Raw genomic sequence first — 21621 nt, 5'->3', positions numbered from 1 at the left:
GATAAACAAACACCAAGTTATTGTCTTTCAAAACAACCAAATGAGACTATGCTGAACACTGAGAAAGTGTGAGGTTTATTCCCCCACCCCCACCCCCCACCACACACACACACACACACACACACACGCAGAATGTGTTGAATCCACACTCTGGTTACAGTGCCACAGTAGCATTACAGAGCTAGAGGGTTTGCCAAAAGTCACTTGACCTCCCTTGCAGGCTGAAACTCCTCTGGCCACCCTCCCAGTGAGAAAGCTGCCTAGCCTCATTGTGAAAGCAGCACTGAGAAGGACATCACACTGGGGACCAGAAGATTTGGAGGCACCTGGACTTAGCCCGTTTCCTTGGGACCCTTCACCTCCCTTTTTTGCAAAGGTGTCCCCTAACGCATATAAAACACCTATCACATACAAAGTCAACTAGAAACATTAAAGTGGATTCTGTTAAAACAGTAAGTCAATCATATAGAAGAAGCTAAAATGCTGTCAAGATTCCTAGTATGAACAGAATGCACCTCGGGCTTTGTGCATTCTGATAACTGTACCACATGAAATGTGGATCCTAAAGCCTCAACTTAGCCAACAAGGCTGCATATAAGCTCCTTACACATAGTGCCTTGACAATACTGGAAAAAATAAAGATTAACCAAGCCTAGAGAATGCTACTCTGTTGCTGCTGGGCCAAAATACCCGGCATACTTAACCACAGTATTAAGTAATACTGCTCCATCGTCCTCACCCACATAAACTTTCTCTGAAGTTTAAAGCTTCAAAAGAACTGTCTTTACTATTATGTTACACTAGATAGAAGAACATTTACGAAACACACTACATCAGCAAATAAACACGGTTACACAACAGACCTCTGTACACGTCTGTCTCACCTGCTACTTTCACCAGCATTACCCAAAGTCTTACAGCAACTCTCACACAAACAGAACAAAGATTATCTTTTCTACCAACAAAGAAAAGGGCTCAGAGCAGTGTTCTCCTTGGCTACTGAAACAAGGTCAGAGTACGGCTTTTTCTGATCTATCCTTTATTCTTCAAGATGTCTGTGCTTTTGGCAGAGAAACGTTAGGGACTCCTCCACTTAGCCAGTCACCTCAAGTTTAACAGCAATCTAGCCTTTGCTTTCTAAAGCACAACTACTCTAAAAATGTGAGACGTGTTCCTCCCTGAGTACTCACCCCATGGAATTAATACTGGTGTGAATGGCAAGTGCCTGAGCCAATGCCCTTCCTCCCCCATAAAAAGTAGCTGTGCTCTCAATGCTGGATTAGCAATGGCATTTTGCTAGCTTCTTGGACAGATCTAATTAGAACCCCACACTTCTACAGAATGTCTTAGGAAGGATACCTCTTTGAAATACTCTTACCTTTTTAAATGAGTCCTATGTTCCCTAAGAACTGCCATTTAATTAGATGCAACAATAAAACCCAATACTGACTAGAGACCACGAGATCCACATGTCCTGCCCATATCAAAGACAATGCCACCATTAACTTTACAACTCCTTGCTTCTGTTCTACCGTGTGCTCCATGTGTTCCACACCAGGCCAGGCCAGGCCTATGCCCGACTGGGAACTCTGGCTTACTGCTCCTGCTGAGCATGCTCTTAAGCAGCATAGCTTGGTCTCCTTGCCTCTGCAGCTGTCACCCTCTCAATAACTTCTTCCCAGCCACTCCACCTAAAATTCCAACCTCCCGCCCCCCACAAAGCCACTACCTCTACATAGGTTCTGTACCTGACAGTCATGAGCTCACCATTCATTACAAACGCAATGCCGTGCAGCCAAGGGTTGTCTCTGTTGGTGTGCCTTCAGCACACCTCAAGCTTCCTGGTAGACAGCAAGCACACAACCTGCATCAAATGCTGTAGATGGCAGTGCACTTTACAGGAACACACTGAAGCACAGCGAGGAAGTTAACCTCTGTAAGTCATACAGCTATGAAATAAATGGCAAAGCCAAGATCCAAAACCAAGGCTGGTTATCTCCAGAGACTGAGCTCTTTAACTACTGTGTTACTTTGTGTCATCTTCATCACTGCACACATAAGGTCACACTTGTCACTACCATTAGCTCTGCCTTTCAGAGAAACGTTTTGGTCCAGGGCACACCATCTTACCCCCAGCTTGTCTCAGTTATGTTCTATTCAGACATCATGAAATGGTCTCGCATATAGTATATAGCAAGCTATAGATTTGATTTCTTCAGGTACACCCAACCACCACCATTTATTTCTGATTCAATATTCTTTCTATTCGTTCAGCATTTACAGATGATCTCTTGCCTGTACTCTAGTGTAGAAATGATCTCTGCTGAAATAGTTAACACTGAATTGCAGAGGGAGAGAGAAAGCAGATGACAGAAGAACACAGAAGCGATATGGAAAAGACACAGGGAGGAACTCAAGCTGGCTCCCTCTCTCTCTCCTATCTCCCACTGGGCAACCTCAAGGAGAACCAGATGGCTGGGGACCTCTGGTGCACACGCAGAAGTCACCCTCCTAAAGAACAAGGTGAGACAGAGGAGGGAACTGTGTGGGGAACAAAACGCCAACTGAGGAGCCCAGCTCCCCCTACAATGCTGAGAGGGCTCTCAGGCAGGCAGCCACATTTAAAGGAAATGAGGCACAAGTCCAGCTAAGGTTCAACAAGTATGACACACAGAGAATAAAGGCCCAAAGAGGGAACAACTGGTCACGTTTGTGGAAGATGAGGTCTCTGCGGAGAGAGGAAGAAGAAAAGACTACAGGAGCAAGCAGAAACTAGCATGCATGTATCTATGGGCAGAGGTTCTAAAGTGCTGGCAAGGACAGAGGTAGTTGAACACAGACTGCCGGCCCACTCTGACAGGAGAGGTAGGAAGGGGTCTGAGACTCCAAGTCCCAGATGGTGCACACAAATGGCCTAGAAACCGGCCAAGAACAATTGTAAAAGGCCAAAACAAGGAACTTGAATTTTAATTTATGAGGCTCCTGGAAGCAAATAGTTAAAATAATAAATTATCCATGGTTGCCAAGGACCTCAGGAAGATAATGATTGCTTCTTCCTCCTCTTTGAAGACATGAGAACGAAATGACAAAATGAAAGTACCATACCTTTGAAATTTTCTTTTAAAATTATGATAAATGTTTCCTTATATTCATAGTCATAAGTATTCCCCCAAATTATAAAGGTTAACTATCACTTCAAATCTCTAATCTTAAAACCTAGCCATGATGGATTTTAATGTGAAAACCTATAATTATATTTCAAATGCTATAATGCAGCCTTGTTTTCAATAAATATCAATTCTTTTCTCCTTTCTTTTCTTGAAGAATAAAGAGATGGCAGCAAGTTAAGCCACCTGTGACGTCGGTGTGAGAGCAAAGGCTGGGCAGGCACTGCTACCTCCCTTTAGCTTTGTTTTACAAGCACATTCTTGTAAAGGAGCCAAGTATTCTCAAAATGACAGTTTAATTCCCACAAATAAAGCAGAAACAAAATGAAGCAGTAATTGTTTTGTTTGGATCAAGTGATTTTGAGTCACCATGATGAAAAATCAAACAAATTTTAAAGTCATATATGGTAACATTCACACTTGGGAAACTGAGGCAGGAGAATTTTAATTTCTAAGCCAATTATTATATGCTATGTATATATTAATATTTATATATATAATTGGTTTAAGGAATCAACTTACAACCATAAAGTATCATTTTTATTCATGCATATTATTACTCCAACACATCTTTGCTGCGAGATGTAAGATATATTTAATAGTACATTTTTGGCATAACCATGCTGCCTCAACTATAGTCAAGAAACAACTGAAGCAATCAATAAACAAAATTTTTACTCCCATAATATTACAATGGAATGAAAATTACCATAAACAATGAAGATTTGTGACAACACAAACCTTAAAAGAACACCTTAAGTGACAAAAGCCAGACACAAAGACCCCATAGCTTAGGACTCCATTTCTTTAAAGATTTACTTTAGTTTTTTTATTTTATTTTTCATGCAATTAGTGTTTGCTTGTGTATATATACATGGACTGTGTATGTTTGTGTATGTGTGCGTGCACACACATGCATGCATAAGCACATGAGCACACATTTCTCTATCCACATGAATGGAGGTACCTGCTAAGGCATAGGCACTGGATTCCCTGTAACCTGAGTTACAGATGGTTATGAGCCACTATGAGTGCTTGCCTTGGCTATATTTGCAATTTTTCACTTTTAATAATTGGAAGACTCTGTGACTCGGCTATGGAACCAAAAAAGAAAAAAGGCTGGGCACACCTTTAATCCCAGCAGAGGCAGATGAATCTAAGCTTAAAGCTATCTTGGTCTACAGAACAAGTTCCTGGACAGCTAGAGCTACACAAGGAAACCCTGTCTCAAACAAAACAAAACAACAAAAACAAACAAACAAAAAAGTAAACCAAGTATCAGAAGTTATAAAATCGTTATATTTTTGTTTGGTTGGTTTGGTTTTTTTTTTTTTTTTTTTTTCTGAGACAGGGTTTCTCTGTGTAGCCTTGCCTGTCCTAGAACTCACTCTGTAGACCAGGCTGGCCTGGAACTCAGAAATCTGCCTGTCTCTGCCTCCCAAGTGCTGAGATTAAAGGCGTGCGCCACCACTGCCCGGCTGTATTTTGTAACCTTACTCCTGGAATTCAAAGAAATGACTGGAATGAAAGAAGTCTAACTGCCTGAAGATTTTCAGTACAATGTTACATCCATAAACAATGAAAGGGAAAACTATCCAGCAACACAGAAGAATTCAGTAAAAATACAAATATTAGGGGTACTGTGCCCCAGCTACTAATTACTGTCACTAATGAACAGAGAATAAGACAAGTGTGAAGATACATAAGCCTGACATAAACACGCACACACACACACACACACACACACACACACACACACACACGCACGCACGCACGCATGCACGCACGCACCTATAATACAAGCACTGGAGAGTCAAGAGACAGGAGTGCTCAAGTTCAAAGCCAGCCTTGGATACAAATTGAAATAAACTCTGACTCAAAACCAAAACCAAATAGATATACAAATAGTTGACTAACATGGAAACACAGAAATAATATCAGAGAAGTACACACCAATTTCCCTTAAATTAAAATAAAAAGTCAATGTTAAATTTTTAAAGATAATTTACAGCTTGAAAGCATGCCTAATATGGTTGTTACTTGTTTCTGCCTCTTGCAATGATCGGATCAATCTCAGAAGGGAAACATGCAGGGAAAGATAAAATGCAGCCTCCAACACATAGCACAGTAATTTGTGCCAAAGCCGTGTCTGTACAGAACTTCCAGAAACACAAGGAAACAGATAGTATTTGGTCAAAAAGAACAGGTCACAGCCCCATTGTTATAGTCCACGCAGTTACTGTAATTAATGTTATATCACTGACATAAGAACGCTTATTTTCTAAGAGAAGCCGGTTCAGGGGGAAGGAGGAGCAACCTTTCCAAGAAGACACACACAACACTGGCTAGGGCACTGCAAGAAGCTTACTTTGAGTCAGAGGTGTACATTTATTTACTTGGTGCTATGTATGTATGTTCGTATGTACGGACGTACATATTCACTGGAGGTTACGGTATACACATCCACTGTACGCGTAGAGGTGGAAGACAACCTGCAGCTATTGATTTCTCTTCCCAGCACATGGCTCCCTGGGATCAAACTCAGGTTGCCAGCGCAGCAACAGGACCTTTACTCACTGAGGCGCCTCTGCAGCCCTGTTCATTTGGTATTAAAAGCCATGTGAAGTCGCAGAGGAAGAAAACTGGAGCGTGGGCCTAAGATGTTTGTTGTAAGAACAGGAAAGCTGACCACCACAATTCAGAGTCGCCATTTGCAAAAACTCACGCTTACCCGAGGCTTACCTGGGGAAATAAGACATACAAGGAGAAAAAACCGTGCCCTTCAAAGAAAAATGAACCATCTATAAAAAGAACAAAAATCCTTCTCAAAATCCCCAACACATAAGAAACTTCCCACAAAGCTGCTAGGATACTGAGCTAGTGTGGGATTTAGAGGAGAGCGGACCGGTTTTCTATGCTTCTGGAAAGAACAAATGTGAATTGTCCCTCCAGTTGTATATTTTGCTGGACTCACTCAAAGCCCCAGACTGCTTTCTGGGAACAATACTACAAAGTTCCTTTTTACCCGGCCCTGCAAAATTAACCTTTCCAAACACTTTGACTCAGTAAGGATTGTCTATGCGTGCATCTGTGTGCGCGCACAGGGGTGTCACATGGAAGTCAGAGCTGACATCAAGTGTCTTCCTCTATTGTTCTTCAGCTTACATTTTGAGACAAGGTCTCTCACTGAAATAGAACTGACCAATTGGCTATATTGGCTGGCCAGTGAGCCTTCTACCGTCACCCCTGAACCTATCTATCTGCCCCCCACTACTGGAGCTACGTGCATTGCCAAGCCTGGCTTTTCTGTGGATCTGTATTCAAGGTCTATGCTTCCACAGCAAGCACTTTATCCAAGGACCCATCCTCCCAGCCCCCTCAGAGAGGACTTAAGAAATAACAGGGCCAATGAGATGCCTCAGTGGATAAGTTACAACACAAGCCTGATGTCCTGAGTTTGAGCCCCAGAACATACATACATAAAGCAGGAAAGGGAAAACTGTGTCTACAAAGCTGTGTTCGTGTACATGTCTGTGCATGAACATGTGTGTTCCCATGTGTGGATCTGTCTGTGTATCGTACACAAACAATATTGAATTTTTTAATTAAAAAAAAATAACATTAAGGACTGTGGTATTGCTCGGGGGCAGAGCAAGGGTCTATCATATGCCAGGGCCTGGGTTTTTCAGCCTGACCATAGCTATGCAACACTTGAAGGGGTTTCAAAAGTTCAGACCATTCCAGTCAGGTTAGCTGGCTTTCTCACACAGGCATGCTCTGTCCCAGCTTCTGCATGAATCCAGTGCAGGGTTCCCCACAATCTCTGAGAGGCAGCATACAGAGTCTCAGGGGATATGGAACCTTCTTCGGGAGCCCCAGGCACACGTCTCTTTGAGTCCTTTCCCACCCTCTCTGAGGACATTCCAGCTGTAATACAGCTCTCAGAAGGTCACTCCTCATAACAGCCTAATATGCTTGTCGAGCTTTCTCCTACCTAGAGTCTACTCTGGGCTGTCACGTTGAAATTGCTATGAATTCTACCAATCTTCTATTAGACTCAATCTAATTTAGCTCGTCTGTGCTCACTAAATACACTGCCTTTTATCCTGGCGTACTTTTAAGTCTATCAGTCTCTATCAGTCAAATTTGAGTTATTTAAAACAAAATCACAAAATCATAGCCAATGACTTTTTCTTTTTGCATTATCAACTATTTTTGGGACACTTAAAAGAAGTTAGAGTTGGCTAATAACACAGAAAGCAATCTGAACAATATTCTGTGAGAAAGCTAATCACACATAAACTATGCTGGCACTCATTAATACCATGTGGAGCAGACTAACATTTTCTAAAACAATCAACATGGAGGAGCTACACAATAAATTGTGGGGTTTTGTTGTTGTTGTTATTGTTTTGGTTTGGGTTTTTTTGGTTTTTGTTTTCGAGACAGGGTTTCTCTGTGTAGCTCTGGCTGTCCTAGAACTCACTCTGTTGAGCAGGATGGCCTCAAAACCAGAGATCCACCTGCCTCTGCTTCCCAAGTGCTAGGATTAAAGGCGTGCACCACCACTGCCTGGCAAAATGTGGTTATTTTAATTAAAGCAAAATGGGATTATACATGGAAAATAGAGTTTTATAAGCAAGGATCCTGCTGGTCTTTGCTGTCATGTAACATAACCATTCCTAATATAAGCAAATTAGCACTGCTTCTCTATTCATGGTTCTCATCAAAGTCGGTCACTCAAAGGAAGCCCCTGTCTGTCTGCCCCTCAGCCCCTGCCCCTTGCTGACCTCAGTGTCTCTGAACCATGCCCTCACTAACATGCAGTTATCATACAGACACAGTTCATGTAATAGGAATATAGCGATGAAAAACTGCCTTCTTTGTGGCAGAACGGAAAGATTAATAATACACAGCTGAATTATGTAAGTTCAAGAATAAGAAGTGCTGGGCTGGAGAGATGGCTCGGCAATTAAGAGCACTGGCTGCTCTTCCAGAACACTGTAATTCAATTCCCAGCACCCACATGGTGGCTTATAACCGGCTGTAACTCTAGTCCCAGTTTGCTTCACGCTTCTATGGGTACTACACATACACGGTACACAGACATACATGTAGGCAAAACACCCATACACATAAAAATAAATAGATAAAATGTTTTTAAGGGATAAGAAGTGTAAGCTTTATTGATGGGGAAGTCATCAGAACAGTTTTGCATATTCTGATTAATCCTAATGCAAGTATAGGAAATAAAGGCTGAGTATTCTTTACCCAAAAGGCTTAGGACTACAAATATTCCAAAATTTACTTTGTCTCTGTATTTGAAAATACCCATAAAAGTCTTATAAAGGAGACTCAAGCGTAAATATAAATTAATACATACATAAAGGTTGCATTTTTAACTGCTACTCTTCACGTGAAATTAGATGTCAAATTTTCTACTCATGACCTCCTGTCACATTTAAGATCTCAGATTTTGGAGTTGTTTGTTTGTTTTGATCAGGAGTGCTACGTGCTTAAAGCTTAGTTGGATATGGTAGCTCACACATATAATCTCAGCACCCAAGACAATGAGGCACAAGGATCATCCCGAGTTCCAGGCCAGTCTGGGTTACATATAAGGGGGGGAGCCCTAAAACTTCTATTAAATGATGTCCTCCACAGTAACAGTTTCAAGTCACCAAGCAAGAAATCTAAAATCCACACTTTCCTCTCTTCTCGTCTAGAACAGCTTATCTGCAGACCTGAGCCTTCCCTTGTGTTGAAGCCATCCCTACAATTGTAGCCTCAGACATAAAACCTCTTCTAGCTGCTCCTACACAAACCGCCCCCCACCCAACTGCTGCAGAGTAAAGGTTCTCTGCCTATCCTCACTACATCCCACTGAGCTCACTCAGCCCCTGCACACAGCAGCTGCACAATCTACTTCTGTCTGAGTGAACTAATGGCCCTAAGTCAGAGATTTGAGGCTCCACAGAAGACAGCAGGCTAGAACCTGGTGGTCAGTTATCCATAAGCACATGGCATTACTTCATAGTGAGCTTTTTCAAAGCGAGACAATGTCTCAAATGAAAAGGATAAAACTGCCTATTTAGAGACAAAGTTTGTTGGCACAAGCCTTTATTTAATGCCAGCACTTGGGAGGCAGAAGCAGGCAGATCTCTGAGTTCGAGGCCAGCCTGGTCTACAGAGTGAGTTCCAGGATAGCCAGGGCTACACAGAGAAACCCTGTCTCGAAAAACCAAAAAATAAATAACTTCTTTCTGTCTGCAACTCCTCTGTAAGGTTAACGTTGCTGTGCTCTCCCCTGAAGTGAACAATGCTACTTTACAATTATGTGACTTGTTTCATTCACACCAAGATAGCATCAAATATTTCATTTTGCCTTTCACACAAGGAGTAGGGATGGCTTTGAACTCCAAGATGCAAAAGGGCAAAACTGGTTGTGAGCAAGCAGAAAAAGTAAACACCCCAAGTAAGCCCTGCAGCACCCTGATGAGATTCCTCAGGAGCACACAGAGGACAGTAAGTGCAACCAGATGCTCTCTTGTAAATGCTGATGCTGGCGTTTTGAATCTTTTGATCACTTCCTGCAGGTAGCCAAAACTTCTGAAATGGGATTTATCCTTGATACCACGGGGCTTAATTTCATTGGGCTGGGTAACAAAGAAACTTGGTATCTGGATAAGGACTTTATTATATTGTATTCTTGAAGAATCCTGGAGAGGGAAAAACTGTTGCTCAGAAAGACCACAAGGAAAACACAATTTTGTATAGACTAAAACAAAAATAGTGACCAAGGTGAGCACTGCAAGAGAAAAAGAGACTGGAGATAAGAGTCTGGTGCACACTGGCCAAAGGACCAAAGGAAAATACAGGGAAAATGGAGCATGACCGCCATGCCTCTGGCTCTACAGATCAACGGTCAACATACCAAAAGTCTTAGATACCTTTAAATGGCAGTTGGAGGCCAGACAGACAGCCCAACACAGGTCAGTGCTGGCTGTACAGGCCTCACGCCCAAGTCGCATCTCCAGAGCCCACTGTAGGAGAAAACCTCTCCCTTGAAAGTTGTCCACATGTGTACTGTAGCAGCACAACTGCACACTTGCACATACCAAATAAGAGAATAAAAATAATCTTTTACTCAAAATAGTGTTCCTACTCCATAAAATAAACACATTCATCAGAAATGGCCCGCATCTCACAACCTAGCTGTCACCATCCACAGTTAGTGTGATGGAGAAAATATTATAAACAGTTTCTAAAATTAAAGAAGCTTGACTTGATTTCCTTAGGCCTCTGCCTACTTTGCATCTGTTAGGAACACAAACAGCACTGACTTCCAAACAAAAGGGACACCATGGAGCAGTTAGGTCTGAAGCCACTAGAGCAACCCAGCTATGTGTCAAAGCTTTCTAAAGCACTTACAAGGTTGTCCAGGCATGCTAATGTGAAAACTTCATTAATTAAAAATCTGAACTGGGCCTGGTAGCACAGGCTATAAACCAGCTGTCTATCTGGGAGACTGAGAAAAGAGGATTGTAAATGTAAGGTCGTCCTGGGCCACAGAATACGTCCTGGGCCACAGAATACGGTTATGCAAGACTGGGAAACTTATGGAGATCCTATCTCAAAAGTGAGAAAAAGGCCATGAGGCTGGAGAGATGGCTGTTTAAGAGCACTGACTGTTCTTCCGAAGACCTGGGCTCAATTTACAGCACCCACACTGTGGCTCACAATCATTTGGAACTTCAGCCCCAGGGGCTCTGACACCCTCTTCTGCCCTCTACAGGCACCAGGCATGTACATGGTGAACAGACATACACAAGAGACAAAATATATTTTTAAAATAAATAATCATGGAGTTTGCTGTTGTTTAAGACCCAGTGCTGTGGACAGCACTCGCAAGGCCCTCACCTGATCCCCAATACAGAATGGGAAGTGGAGAAATGAACGACAGGTAAATAGCTTAATTCCCACCTTGTTCTGACTCCCAACCCTAGGAAATCCATTCTTTCTCCTCTCACCCCAGGGACCTCTCAATGTCATCCTAAAGCAAGCTAGCAGAGCAAGTAGGAAACTCCAATTCTCCTAACCGGTGTGTACCGTAGGCTAGGCCCTTGGTGTGGCAAGGTGTGTTGCCTGCTCTCCCAGTGCTCCTACAGCCCTCTCCAACCCTTCCACATGGCACCCCTAGAACTCTTTCTCCATGGAACAAGCCTTCCTAGTCATCAGGTCACGCCAACTCTCAGTATCCTGCCCTTTCACAGAAAAGCTCCTGCCCTCAGAGCTCTGGTCTAGCTGGTTCCCAATGCTTCATGATAGGTCTCTGCCCAGATGCTGGGGACTCTGCCCATCGGAACTGTTCCATGGGAATCTTCAGTGCTGGCCCCTGCTTCAGCAGAAATGTCAGTTCCCCGACTACTCAATACAAAGCAGCTACATCAGCCTGACTTAAATCCCACCTAAGGCCGTTACTTCCTTTCACATTTGTCTTCACCTCCCCACGCTCTATGAAAAGTCGTTTCCCTGAAAGTTGTCCTGTTCTGTATCCATGAGACTCAGAAAGGAGCCTGAGACACTGCAGACATTCACTTAACACATACTGAATATGTGTTGTCCCCAATAGCCATCATGAGGAAAAACCAAGAGGCCACTTAGGATTCCATCCAAATCAGACCTGACCTGACAATGGACTCACCATACAGTCCTGAGCGTGCGAGAGGTGCCCCAGCCCTACCACCATGTCCACTCTTCTTCAGGTCCTTGAGTAACATCTAAACAACTGGAAATGGTTGTCAAATGAGCCCAGCTATTTCCTCTTTAACATTTCCCAGTGCCTCTGCTCCATCCTTTGTCTGTTTTGTTTTCAACACCATCTCCTTCGAACCCTGTTTACAAGTTCCACTGAAGGTTTATTAGACATTTCTCATAATTATTTAGCCCCTTCTCCGCCTCTATGAATGAGAAAGATCTGAGGTGCTCTCTACAGTAGTAAGAGAAATTATTTTAAAGGTCACTGCAATATTTCCTTTACCTAGAAGCAGGTAACCACCTCCCTTTCACTGGGAACTTGGTAAAAAAATCGACCAATTTTCTCATTTAATGTGCATTTAAATAGAAAACATCTGTTTTCTTTTTCTATCTCAAATGTTAGTTGCATTCTGGAGAGAACTTTGTAAGATTTACTTTTATTTATGTGCATATATGTGTGTTGAGAGTATATGGGATATGTGTGTGGTACCTGTGGAAGTCAGAAGTGATGGTTGGACCCCCAGGGCAGAAGCTGTTCTGAACCATTTGACTTGGGTGCTGAGAAGTCAATTCCATTCCCTTGCAAGAGCAAGTGCCCTTACCCACTGAGCCTTCTCTCTGGCCTCTAAAGAGCAATATTTGAAGTTATTGTTAGCCATTAGCCAAAATAACACACCAGCTGTTTTGCTCTGCAATGTTCAGAAATATCCTAGCCCAAGCTATGGGCTTGCAAACCTGAACAGAGCGTATACCTACCTGCAAGTAGCTAGTTCAAATCTCACTTCAGTAGAATGGCCAGGAGGAAACTACTGAAACAACTTTGAACTTCAAATTCTGTTGAATCAGAACAGAAAGATGAACTCTGCTGTGCAACAAGGAGATTAGCTACTCTCTCCAGGTTACTGGGCTGTGTAGGCAAAGGAGCTCCAAATAGAGGCCTTCTGCCTGACCTGCAGGGGAGTTAGGGTTCCCACACCTCCTCAACCCACCTCCTACTCCAGGTTTTCAAACAGTTTGTCCCACAGTGAAAGACCAATAAAGTGCCCTAGCCATCATTTTATTATCATTAGTAGCTTAAATTGATACGTTATAATTATTGTATTTTCTATAACACTATGTTTCTATTGGGCTTTTCATTAATATGTTTGAAATCTACCTAAATTTCTAAGCTCCAAGGGATCTGGTACCTCTGGCCTCCACAGGCATCTCCATTCATATGCACATATATTCACTCTTACACAAACACAATCTTTTTAGTTTCCTAAAAAAGCAACTACCACGTTTCAGAAGTCCAGTTGTTATGTATGATCAGTCAACTGGGCATTTATTTTCATTGTTAGTACAATCTAAACAAAACATCTTTTAAGTTATTTTACATAGAAAAAAGCTATCACAACCAAAAAACCATACTTGCTATTTCTGATAAAACAGTATTTAATCTTTTGTTTGTTTGTTTGTTTGTTTGTTTGTTTGTTTTTTCAGACCAAGTTTCTCTGTATACCCTGGCTGCCCTGGAACTCACTCTGTACACCAGGCTGACCTCGAACTCAGAGAGATGCACCTGCCTTTCTTTTTGCCTTCTGAATGCTTGGATTAAAAGTGTGGGCCACTGCCACCTGGCCTAGTATTTAGAATTTTAATAATGCTGCTGCCTTCTTACTTCTTACTTCCCTAAAGAGCTGCTGTAACCAAAACTTCTACACTCAATATAAATGTAGAATCTTACAAGTCTTATTTACCACTCCAACTAAGAATACACTTCAAATGTGGTCATTCTATTAACATTTTCTCATTCTAACTGATTAGAGAAAAATGTACCTAACACATTATCAAAACCCAGTCTTTAGTGTTTGGCTTGATGAAGTGGCGTGAGCGGAAAAGAACACTCTGGATTCCTGGGCTCCCGTGCCTCTTATTCTTTGAGATACTTGTTAGTGGGAAAATCTAGGGAGAGGTTTCTAACACATGAACAGATCAGAGCAGCATGCACTGCTACACAGTTATCCCCTTTGAACTGGAGAAACCTGGTCAATCTGCAGACTTCACAGGGGTTCTCGGTGTTAAGACAGCTTTTAGAAATCTTTTAAAGGAGTGCCACACTGCAGTAGATCACCAAGAGATAAGGGGCAACAGTATTCCTTAACAGCTCCAGTGCAGAAAGTCCTCACTGTCCGAGGCAGAAGGGCCTGCCAGCTCTTCCTAGAAGAGTAAGAATGGCCCTCCAAAGCCCCTTCCAGATAAGCTACTTCACTTGAATTTTTAAAATATGGGGCAGTGCATACTTGCTTACATTTCTTTATACTAATCTTTATACTAAGTCTGACTTCTCTGAAAGGAAAAAACAAACAAACAAAACAGAAAATTTCAAATGTGTTTCACATGTAATGTAATTGAAATCACAAGGCCACAAAACTAAAACACATAAAATGTGAGATTTTTTTTGCACATTTTTAAAAATAGATGATTCAACAGCCTTTGATAATTACAACTCTCTAGAGACAGCAGCTCAGTTTTAAGAACTTAAGCCCAAACTTCCATCTGGAATGAAACCCAACACTCACTACCTTTTATATTCCTATTTAGCTGGAAGGAATTCTTTCAGAGCACAGCATAAGCACACAGGCTCAATGCTCCACATCAGTAACTCAAAAAAAAATTTTTTTTTGAAAACACAATTTCAGGTTTGAAAATCTGGGCAAATAAAACTGGACTTTTAAAAATACAGTATTTAAGCAGAAGTTAGGCTTTGCACAAAGTGAAACTACAGAAATAGAAAAGCTGTTGACCACGTGTCAAAGTGCAAAAGGAGTCCCTGCGATAACCAAGTTGCTGCACCCAATGCCAGAAGCTCAAAGAATCAGATTTTGTTTTCCAGCACTACGAAACAGCTCCAAGTAATTATGCCCCTGCGGCATTGACAGAAAACATTGCACAAATTTAAAACTAAACCATGGTCAGGTCAACTGAGCTTTTAAAATAAGCTGCTGTGTCTGGAAAACATTACCTAAGGTATGATGACATCCGGTTTGATTGCACATGCAGGACAGTCACCACCAGGAACATACAGCCATTTTAACATAATTAAAATGAAATCATCTTAATTCATCCTGGTTCAGCTCCCCACTCACAATAGCCACACTGTGTACAAGACACTAGCAGATAATCTAGGGCACCACAGCCCATAGTCTACACAAGTGTGCCAAATGCTCGCTCCCATACAGGCAAATGCAACCCCTTCTGTGGGGTGGGTTTTCCCATAGGTAATGTTTGTCTTTTAACTTGCCATTTCAATAGCAGATATGAACAGAAAATTTCATGAAACTGTTACCTGAAAAGAGCAGCAGCTCTTTCATAAAAACATATTTTTGTTGGAATGTAACACTTCACCAAGTGAAAGTAATACATAAAAGAAATCTAGTATAATTTTCAAGTGGGTGAGAATTCTTGTTTTGGATAATTGCCTCCGTTTGAAAATCAATTACAATGAATGGAACACTAAAAAGCTGCTCTCCCCAAGTACAAATAACCCTTCGTAAGTGAAGGTAAGGTGTCAACTCTGAAATCAGTTTCTCCTCACTAAGTGGTGGAGATACCACAGAGAAGAGATGCTAACCATGGCAGGTATCTGAAAATAAGAGTGACCGTCAACCCCACTTGCACAGCACCCTATCATTAGCCCCGCTGTGACTCTACTTATTTTTAGTTAGCCTACTAAAATGCATCTTCACTGCTGGGTCTGTAGCCAATTATCACTTCATGTGCCACAGAAAGGAAAACTACTTGAGTCTGCACTATTTGGTAACAAAATACATGAATACCATTTGCATGCATATATTTAATATAATTCAGTAGAACTCGAAAATGCCTTCCAAAGCAAACCAAGGAATGTACTCAGTGCCACAGAACTACACTTGAAAATAGTTAGAACCATACGATGATAAATTATGTATATTTTACATTTTAAAAAGCGTATCAAGGCAACTGGTCTTCGTTTTGAATGCCTGTCTTTTCATTAGTGTGACGCTTTTCCTGATAAACTGGTTAGTTTTCCAAAGTAATAATGAAACAGAACAAAACCTTACTCATACTAGACTTCAACTTCAAGCATAGTAAAAGCTAAAGAAGAAAACCATAAAGAAGAAAATGGTTTTAAGCCAGTGCTGGGATGGCCTGTGTCTGTTAGCCCAGCACTCCAGATGCTGCTGCAGGAGGACTGCTGTGAGCTAAAGAACAGCCTGGGCTGCAGAGTAGGTACCACACCAGCCAGGTACTACACAGCAAGACCCTCTCTCAAAGAACCGAAATGTACTTTTACGGGCTTAGTAGCTTAGTGACGAAGTGCTTGTCTAGCAGGTATACAAGACCCTAGTTGGATCCCAAGTACCACACACACACAAGTTTTATTTTCAAGTACCCTAATAACACAAGTATAAAGGTATATAAAACTAAGGCTTGGGTGCTGGAAAGATGGCTTAATCATGAAAAGAATTTGTTATTCATTCTTACAGAGGTCCCAGGTTCAATTCCCAACACGTACCTAGCCACTCAAGACCATTCATAACTTATTTTTCAGGGGATCTGATGACCTCTTCTGATCTCTGTGGGCACCAGGCACACACATGGTAAACAGGCATACATAAAATAAATCTCTTGTAAAAAGAACACAAGGATGCTAAATGAAAATGTATCATATTTTTATCTATCACAGACTAAGAATCTCAGGTTTAATCACTGTTGCTAATTCAGGGTGTTTTCTAGCAACTATTCCAAGCCAGGCATCATATTATCCCCTTCCTTCATAAACAGTGACTCCAATCTTCCAAACCACCCTGAGAATTGGCATTGTATCACCCCCAAGATATAGATGATGAAAATGAGAGACAGATTTTTCTTAAACATATGGGATCACTAATGCTGTGCAAAATTCCAAAGGGCGTCAAATTTCAAAGCTAGATTAGCATGCACATTACACCTTTCCTATTAAGTCTACTCTGACATCAGGAAAGCAGTCAAAGCCACCAGACTTGCTGAAGTGACTTTAGTCCCAAGATTCAATAACTTTTTTACAAGAATTCTGATCATCTGCTATGTGGTTTGGAGAAAAACACCCCTACGTAAAACAGAAAAACAAAGGATACCTTGATTTAAACTGATCTTTCAGGAAGAAATCACCCTGCGACTAAAACCACCTATTCTTTTCCTTTCTCTGTTCAGGGGAAGCTGATGGCAAGCTGCGAAGGTTTCTTCACAACAGTGAAATAAAAACACAGGAATAAAAAGTTAACAAAACAGTCTATCATAACCAAGGTATGCGTTTTAAGATATTCACATCACAGCCCTAACTTAATAAATGAGACTAAACCATTAGTTACAAAATGCTAGTAATTCCAAATTTCTTGACTCTTAGCAATAGTAACCATCCCAAGCCACCTAAACCCAAATAACCAAAATATTATGTATGTGTCCAACGTAGAAAAATTTAGGAACACCCTCCACAACGCAAAGGGGCAAAGAGACAGTATAGTATATTCTGCACGTGTAATTACAAAAACAAAAACAAAATAGAACATTGAAACACAAATTTTAACACTCTTTCTTGGATTTTATAAAAGCAAAAAAATTAAGTTGTTTTAAATTTTTATCGTTTTGTTTTCTTAAACAAGTGATGCGGTAAGAACGTGAGTTGATGAGGGGGTTAGGGATGGATGGATATGGCTAAAATACGTGATCTTTCAAAGAATATATAAAAATTATTATTTTTAAAAAGGACTTAGGTTGACTGCGATTAATCCTGCCTGAGAGGAGAACAAATACAACACCCACCCACGAGGAAATAAATACACGGCTGCAGGAACCACCATAACCAGTCAGATCTTGTGCTCGCTAAGTAAGGAAAGGGGGCTTTTCAGAAGCACCTCCATTCAACCTGCAAGTCACCTGTGACGCTGGCCAAGTCAGATGCCAAAAGAATTCACTCATCTTTCTTAGAGGTCTTGCAGAAAAAAAGCTGGGGGAGCGGGGCACTTAAGTTTTCCTCTGAACTAAAACTTTCAAGGCTGCATTTACTAAAACCTGTTTCCACAAAGAGATAGATAGGGTGACATGGCTGCTATCGCCGACATCAGATCGAAATTCAAGTTAAAAAAAAAAAAAAAAAAAGAATTGGCAGAAGAAAAAAAAAAAGAAAGGCAAGCCTTTTCAAGCGCAATGCTTCTCTTCAGTAAAAAGCCTCAAAACAATTCAAAGAAATAGGCTAAGAACAAGGTTGCCCGGCTCTTGACCTTCAAAACAAGCTCCCCAAAGGTCTCATCAAAGTTTGGAGCAGCGGCCCGGGCTGCCGCACTGCCTGCGGGGCAGCATCGCGACCGTCGCGGGGACCCAGAGGGACGGAGCCTCAGAGCCTCGAAACCTGGAGCTCGACCGGCTCCGCTGACCCGGCCCCCCCGCCCTGCACACTTCCGGGCCCCAGCACGGCCACCCGCTTACCGGCATCATTTTGGACCCGAACCGCATGGAAGCGGGGGTCTGGCGGCGGCCTGGCCGAGCAGAAGTGACCCGAGGGTAGCGGGCCCGGGGAAGCCAAGCGAGAAACGAGACCGCGCGCCCGGCGGCCGACCTGTTGCGAGGCAGCGACGCTCCAGTCCCCTCGGCGGACCAGGACGCCACCGAGCCCCGGGCCCAATCCCCTCGCCCGTCTCCGGGTCGCGGCTTTGTCTCCGCGCTCGCGACTAGCACCTCCTCCTCCTCCTTCTCGCCGAAACCAACTAATCCGGCCGGGCCCCCACCGAGGCGCGCCGGCCCCGCCCCCTGCGAAGCCCCGCCCGCGGCGCGCCTCAGGGCTTGAGGTAAGGGGGAGCGGAGCGCCGAACGGGCGGCGAAGGCGCATGCGCAGATGCTGGGGGCGGTGCCAGAGGGGGCCGGAACCTTTGCTCCGGGGGAGGAAGGTGCAGCCAGGCGGAGCCAAGGCACGGGAAGGCGGCGCCGCAGGAGAACAATAATCGTAAAACTCGGGGATGGAGCCCAGGGCTGTGTCCCTCACCTCCTTGGCGGTTCCGAGTTGCTCAAGAGAGTTGAGCCCTTTGCCTTAGGAACCATGAACCAGCCACAAGGCGCCGGACGCCGAGGGGCCTGGGCGGTGCCGCCTCACACACCTGACTCAGGGCGCCCTGAGGGATCCGAGCGCCCCACAAGATGGAGACCCGCGAGTCCGCCGGGCCGGAGCACGTTCCTGACCGAAGGCGCTCTCGGATTTGTCCTTCCACCCCTCAGGCGATGTCCAAGACCCCCATCTGAATGGCCTGTTACTTCCATAGTAAGAAGGAAAAAGCGCTTCGGTGTTGAGAAGTGGGAGGTCCCCTGTGTTTTGAACAGCACGCTCAAAGGATTTGAAAATGGGTAAAAACAGCTTTCTGGGAGCTCTTCAGCTCGTCACGCCCTGTAAACACTTTTAACACAAGGATCATCTTTTGGAGCCGTCGAAGCTCACGCTGGGAAATTGGCAGTAGTTCGCTTTGATAGGGAGGCAGATAGTCGAGTCCATTATCCAGAGAGACATAGGCTTCAGGAACACGAACTAACTCCACGAAGCTCATTTCACGTCAAGTAGCCCGTGCAAGCTCATTTGGAATCTTATATCGCTACAGAAGAGTCCCCAGAACGAAATGAAATGAAGCACCAGAATTTATACAGCTTCAAGAATGGAGCCAGCTGAATGTGGTAGCGTGCACTAGTAATCTCAGCGCTTGGGAGGCTGAGCCAGGAGAATTGCAGTGAGTTCCAGGCCAGCCTGAGCTGAAAGAGTAAGACCTTACCTCAAATGACACTTTTATAAAAATTAAATATAAATTGACCTGTGTGTGGCACAGATTTATATCCACAGGTACTCAGAATGCTGAGGCAGGAAAATCCCAAATTTAAGGGTTCCCAGGGCAGCTTTAGCAGAATAGGTCTCAAAATGTAAACTGGAAAAAAAAAGAGAGAGAGAGAGTCTGGAGTCAGACATAGTTCAGTGATAGAGTGTTTAACATGAATAAACTCCTGGTTTTAATACAAAGCACAACAGAAAGAACGAGCACTTACTGTCGTCCCAGCACTAGAAGGCTGAGGCAGGATGTGTCAGGAGTCTGAGGCCAGCCTGGGCTACATGCTCTGTCTCCAAATAAATAAACAACAAATAAAAGAATAATTATTTTTTTACTTTAACATATCCCTTACCAAAAAAAAAAAAAAATCATCCAACTCCCAGTTAACATCATCCCAGCTACTCTATCATCCCAGCTACTCTATCTAAACATGAAATTATAACTGATACTAGAATTATCCTGGATTAAGTAAAGGAAGTCCACACCTTGACTTACTCAGTAAAATGTATCAAAATACTGTAGGTCTTCTAAGTACTGTGGATCCATCAATGAACAAAACAAAGCTGAATAGACAATAAAACCAGCCTACATACAGCCACCCAGAAGAAAAGAAGGAAAGAGAAGAACAAGAAAAAAAAAAAAAAAAACAAACAAACTCTTTTGTGGTGGTGTTCAGTTTTTGGTTGGTTGATTTATTGGTTTAGTTTTTCTAGGTAATGTCACTCTGTGTAGCCTTAGCTGTCCTGGAACTCATAGACCAGGCTGTCCTCAAATTTACAGAGATCCACCTGCTTCTGCCTTCTAAGAGCTAGAATTAAAGATGTGCACCATCATTGCCCAGCTCAGTAAAAGAATTCCTATTGGTCATTAATGCTCCAGTTCTCAGTGGATCAAGGAATGGGACACTTATCCCATTACTACCAGAAAACTGACTGCGTACAACAGTACATTATGTTTAATATGAGCACCGCAACACTGGGTTGGTTAAATAATAACAACAATAATAATAATTTTGTCTGTGTGAGTGCACACAGACATATATGCAGGCAAAACAAAAACAATTCACATGAAATAAACATAAATCATTAAAAGTTAAATAAAAATGATTTTAGTGGAAATAGAAGCAAGGAGAGAAGAATGTGACTAATAAACTCCAGTTGTTTGTTTTTACTGCTGTTTGCACGAATGCCCTGCCCACGGGAAGGGAGAGAAAGGGGATGGTTGCTGGCAGTGTCTCCTGAAACTCATTCCAGCCAACTGAGAATTTCCAGCTGCCAAATAGCAGCTATGTTTATAGTTGAGGGATTTTTTTTTTTTAATCATAGTAGCATGAAACCAAAGAAACCTTGTCTGTGCCTTCATTCACTCCCTTCAATTCTGTGTAAACCACACAGAGCTGTTAGGTGAGTTAGTTGGTCAGATGAGCTGCCTTCCAAGCTTCTCACTTTTTCTGTGTTCCCGCCTTCACATTCTTACTCCTCCAAGAGCCTCAACTTGGTTCTCCCCACCCCTTAATTCTGTATTTGACTCCAAGAAAGATAAATGAAATTACCACAAGCTGGTTGGGGAGGAGCTGCCTTGGCTCTTGACCTCACCCCACCCTTAGGCACAGTACATTACCTATCTGTTTGGCTTGTGTCTTCCCCATGCTACTCTGGCCCATTTCCCACAGACGTTCCAAACCTTGACTCCTCTCTTCCCCTCAGAAGATGCATTTCCATGCTACTTTGTCAGTAAGATATTGATGACAGATCTTGAACCTTTTCATTTCCTTCTCCCCTCAGCCCCTCAGTCATCTTCCTCTTCCTACTTCTCTCATTGATTTGACTATTTAC

The 21621-nt window shown here is 42.7% G+C and overlaps 1 protein-coding gene and 1 long non-coding RNA gene across 2 annotated transcripts in view; one reads left to right on the top strand and one right to left on the bottom strand.

Moving 5' to 3' along the window:
- Nucleotides 1-18699, bottom strand: part of Tp53bp2 (tumor protein p53 binding protein 2) — a 54016-nt gene extending 35317 nt beyond the window's left edge. Inside the window, exon 1 of the mRNA XM_021163384.2 lies at nucleotides 18411-18699. Within this exon, the coding sequence (XP_021019043.1) occupies nucleotides 18411-18437 (27 nt within the window). The 5' untranslated portion in view covers nucleotides 18438-18699. The remainder of the gene's footprint in view (nucleotides 1-18410) is intronic.
- LOC147006289 (uncharacterized) lies at nucleotides 921-2523 on the top strand. The gene is made up of 2 exons (XR_015046612.1): nucleotides 921-1009; nucleotides 2275-2523. It is a non-coding gene; the product is annotated as an uncharacterized LOC147006289 (long non-coding RNA).
- Nucleotides 18700-21621: the final 2922 nt, after the last annotated feature.

The sequence above is a fragment of the Mus caroli genome, unplaced genomic scaffold, assembly GCF_978045245.1.
Source record: "Mus caroli unplaced genomic scaffold, Mus_caroli_1 scaffold_1, whole genome shotgun sequence".
NCBI classification, from domain to species: Eukaryota; Metazoa; Chordata; class Mammalia; order Rodentia; family Muridae; genus Mus; species Mus caroli.
Note: the sequence above shows the minus strand (reverse complement) of the source record. Positions and strands in the feature narration are given on the sequence as shown.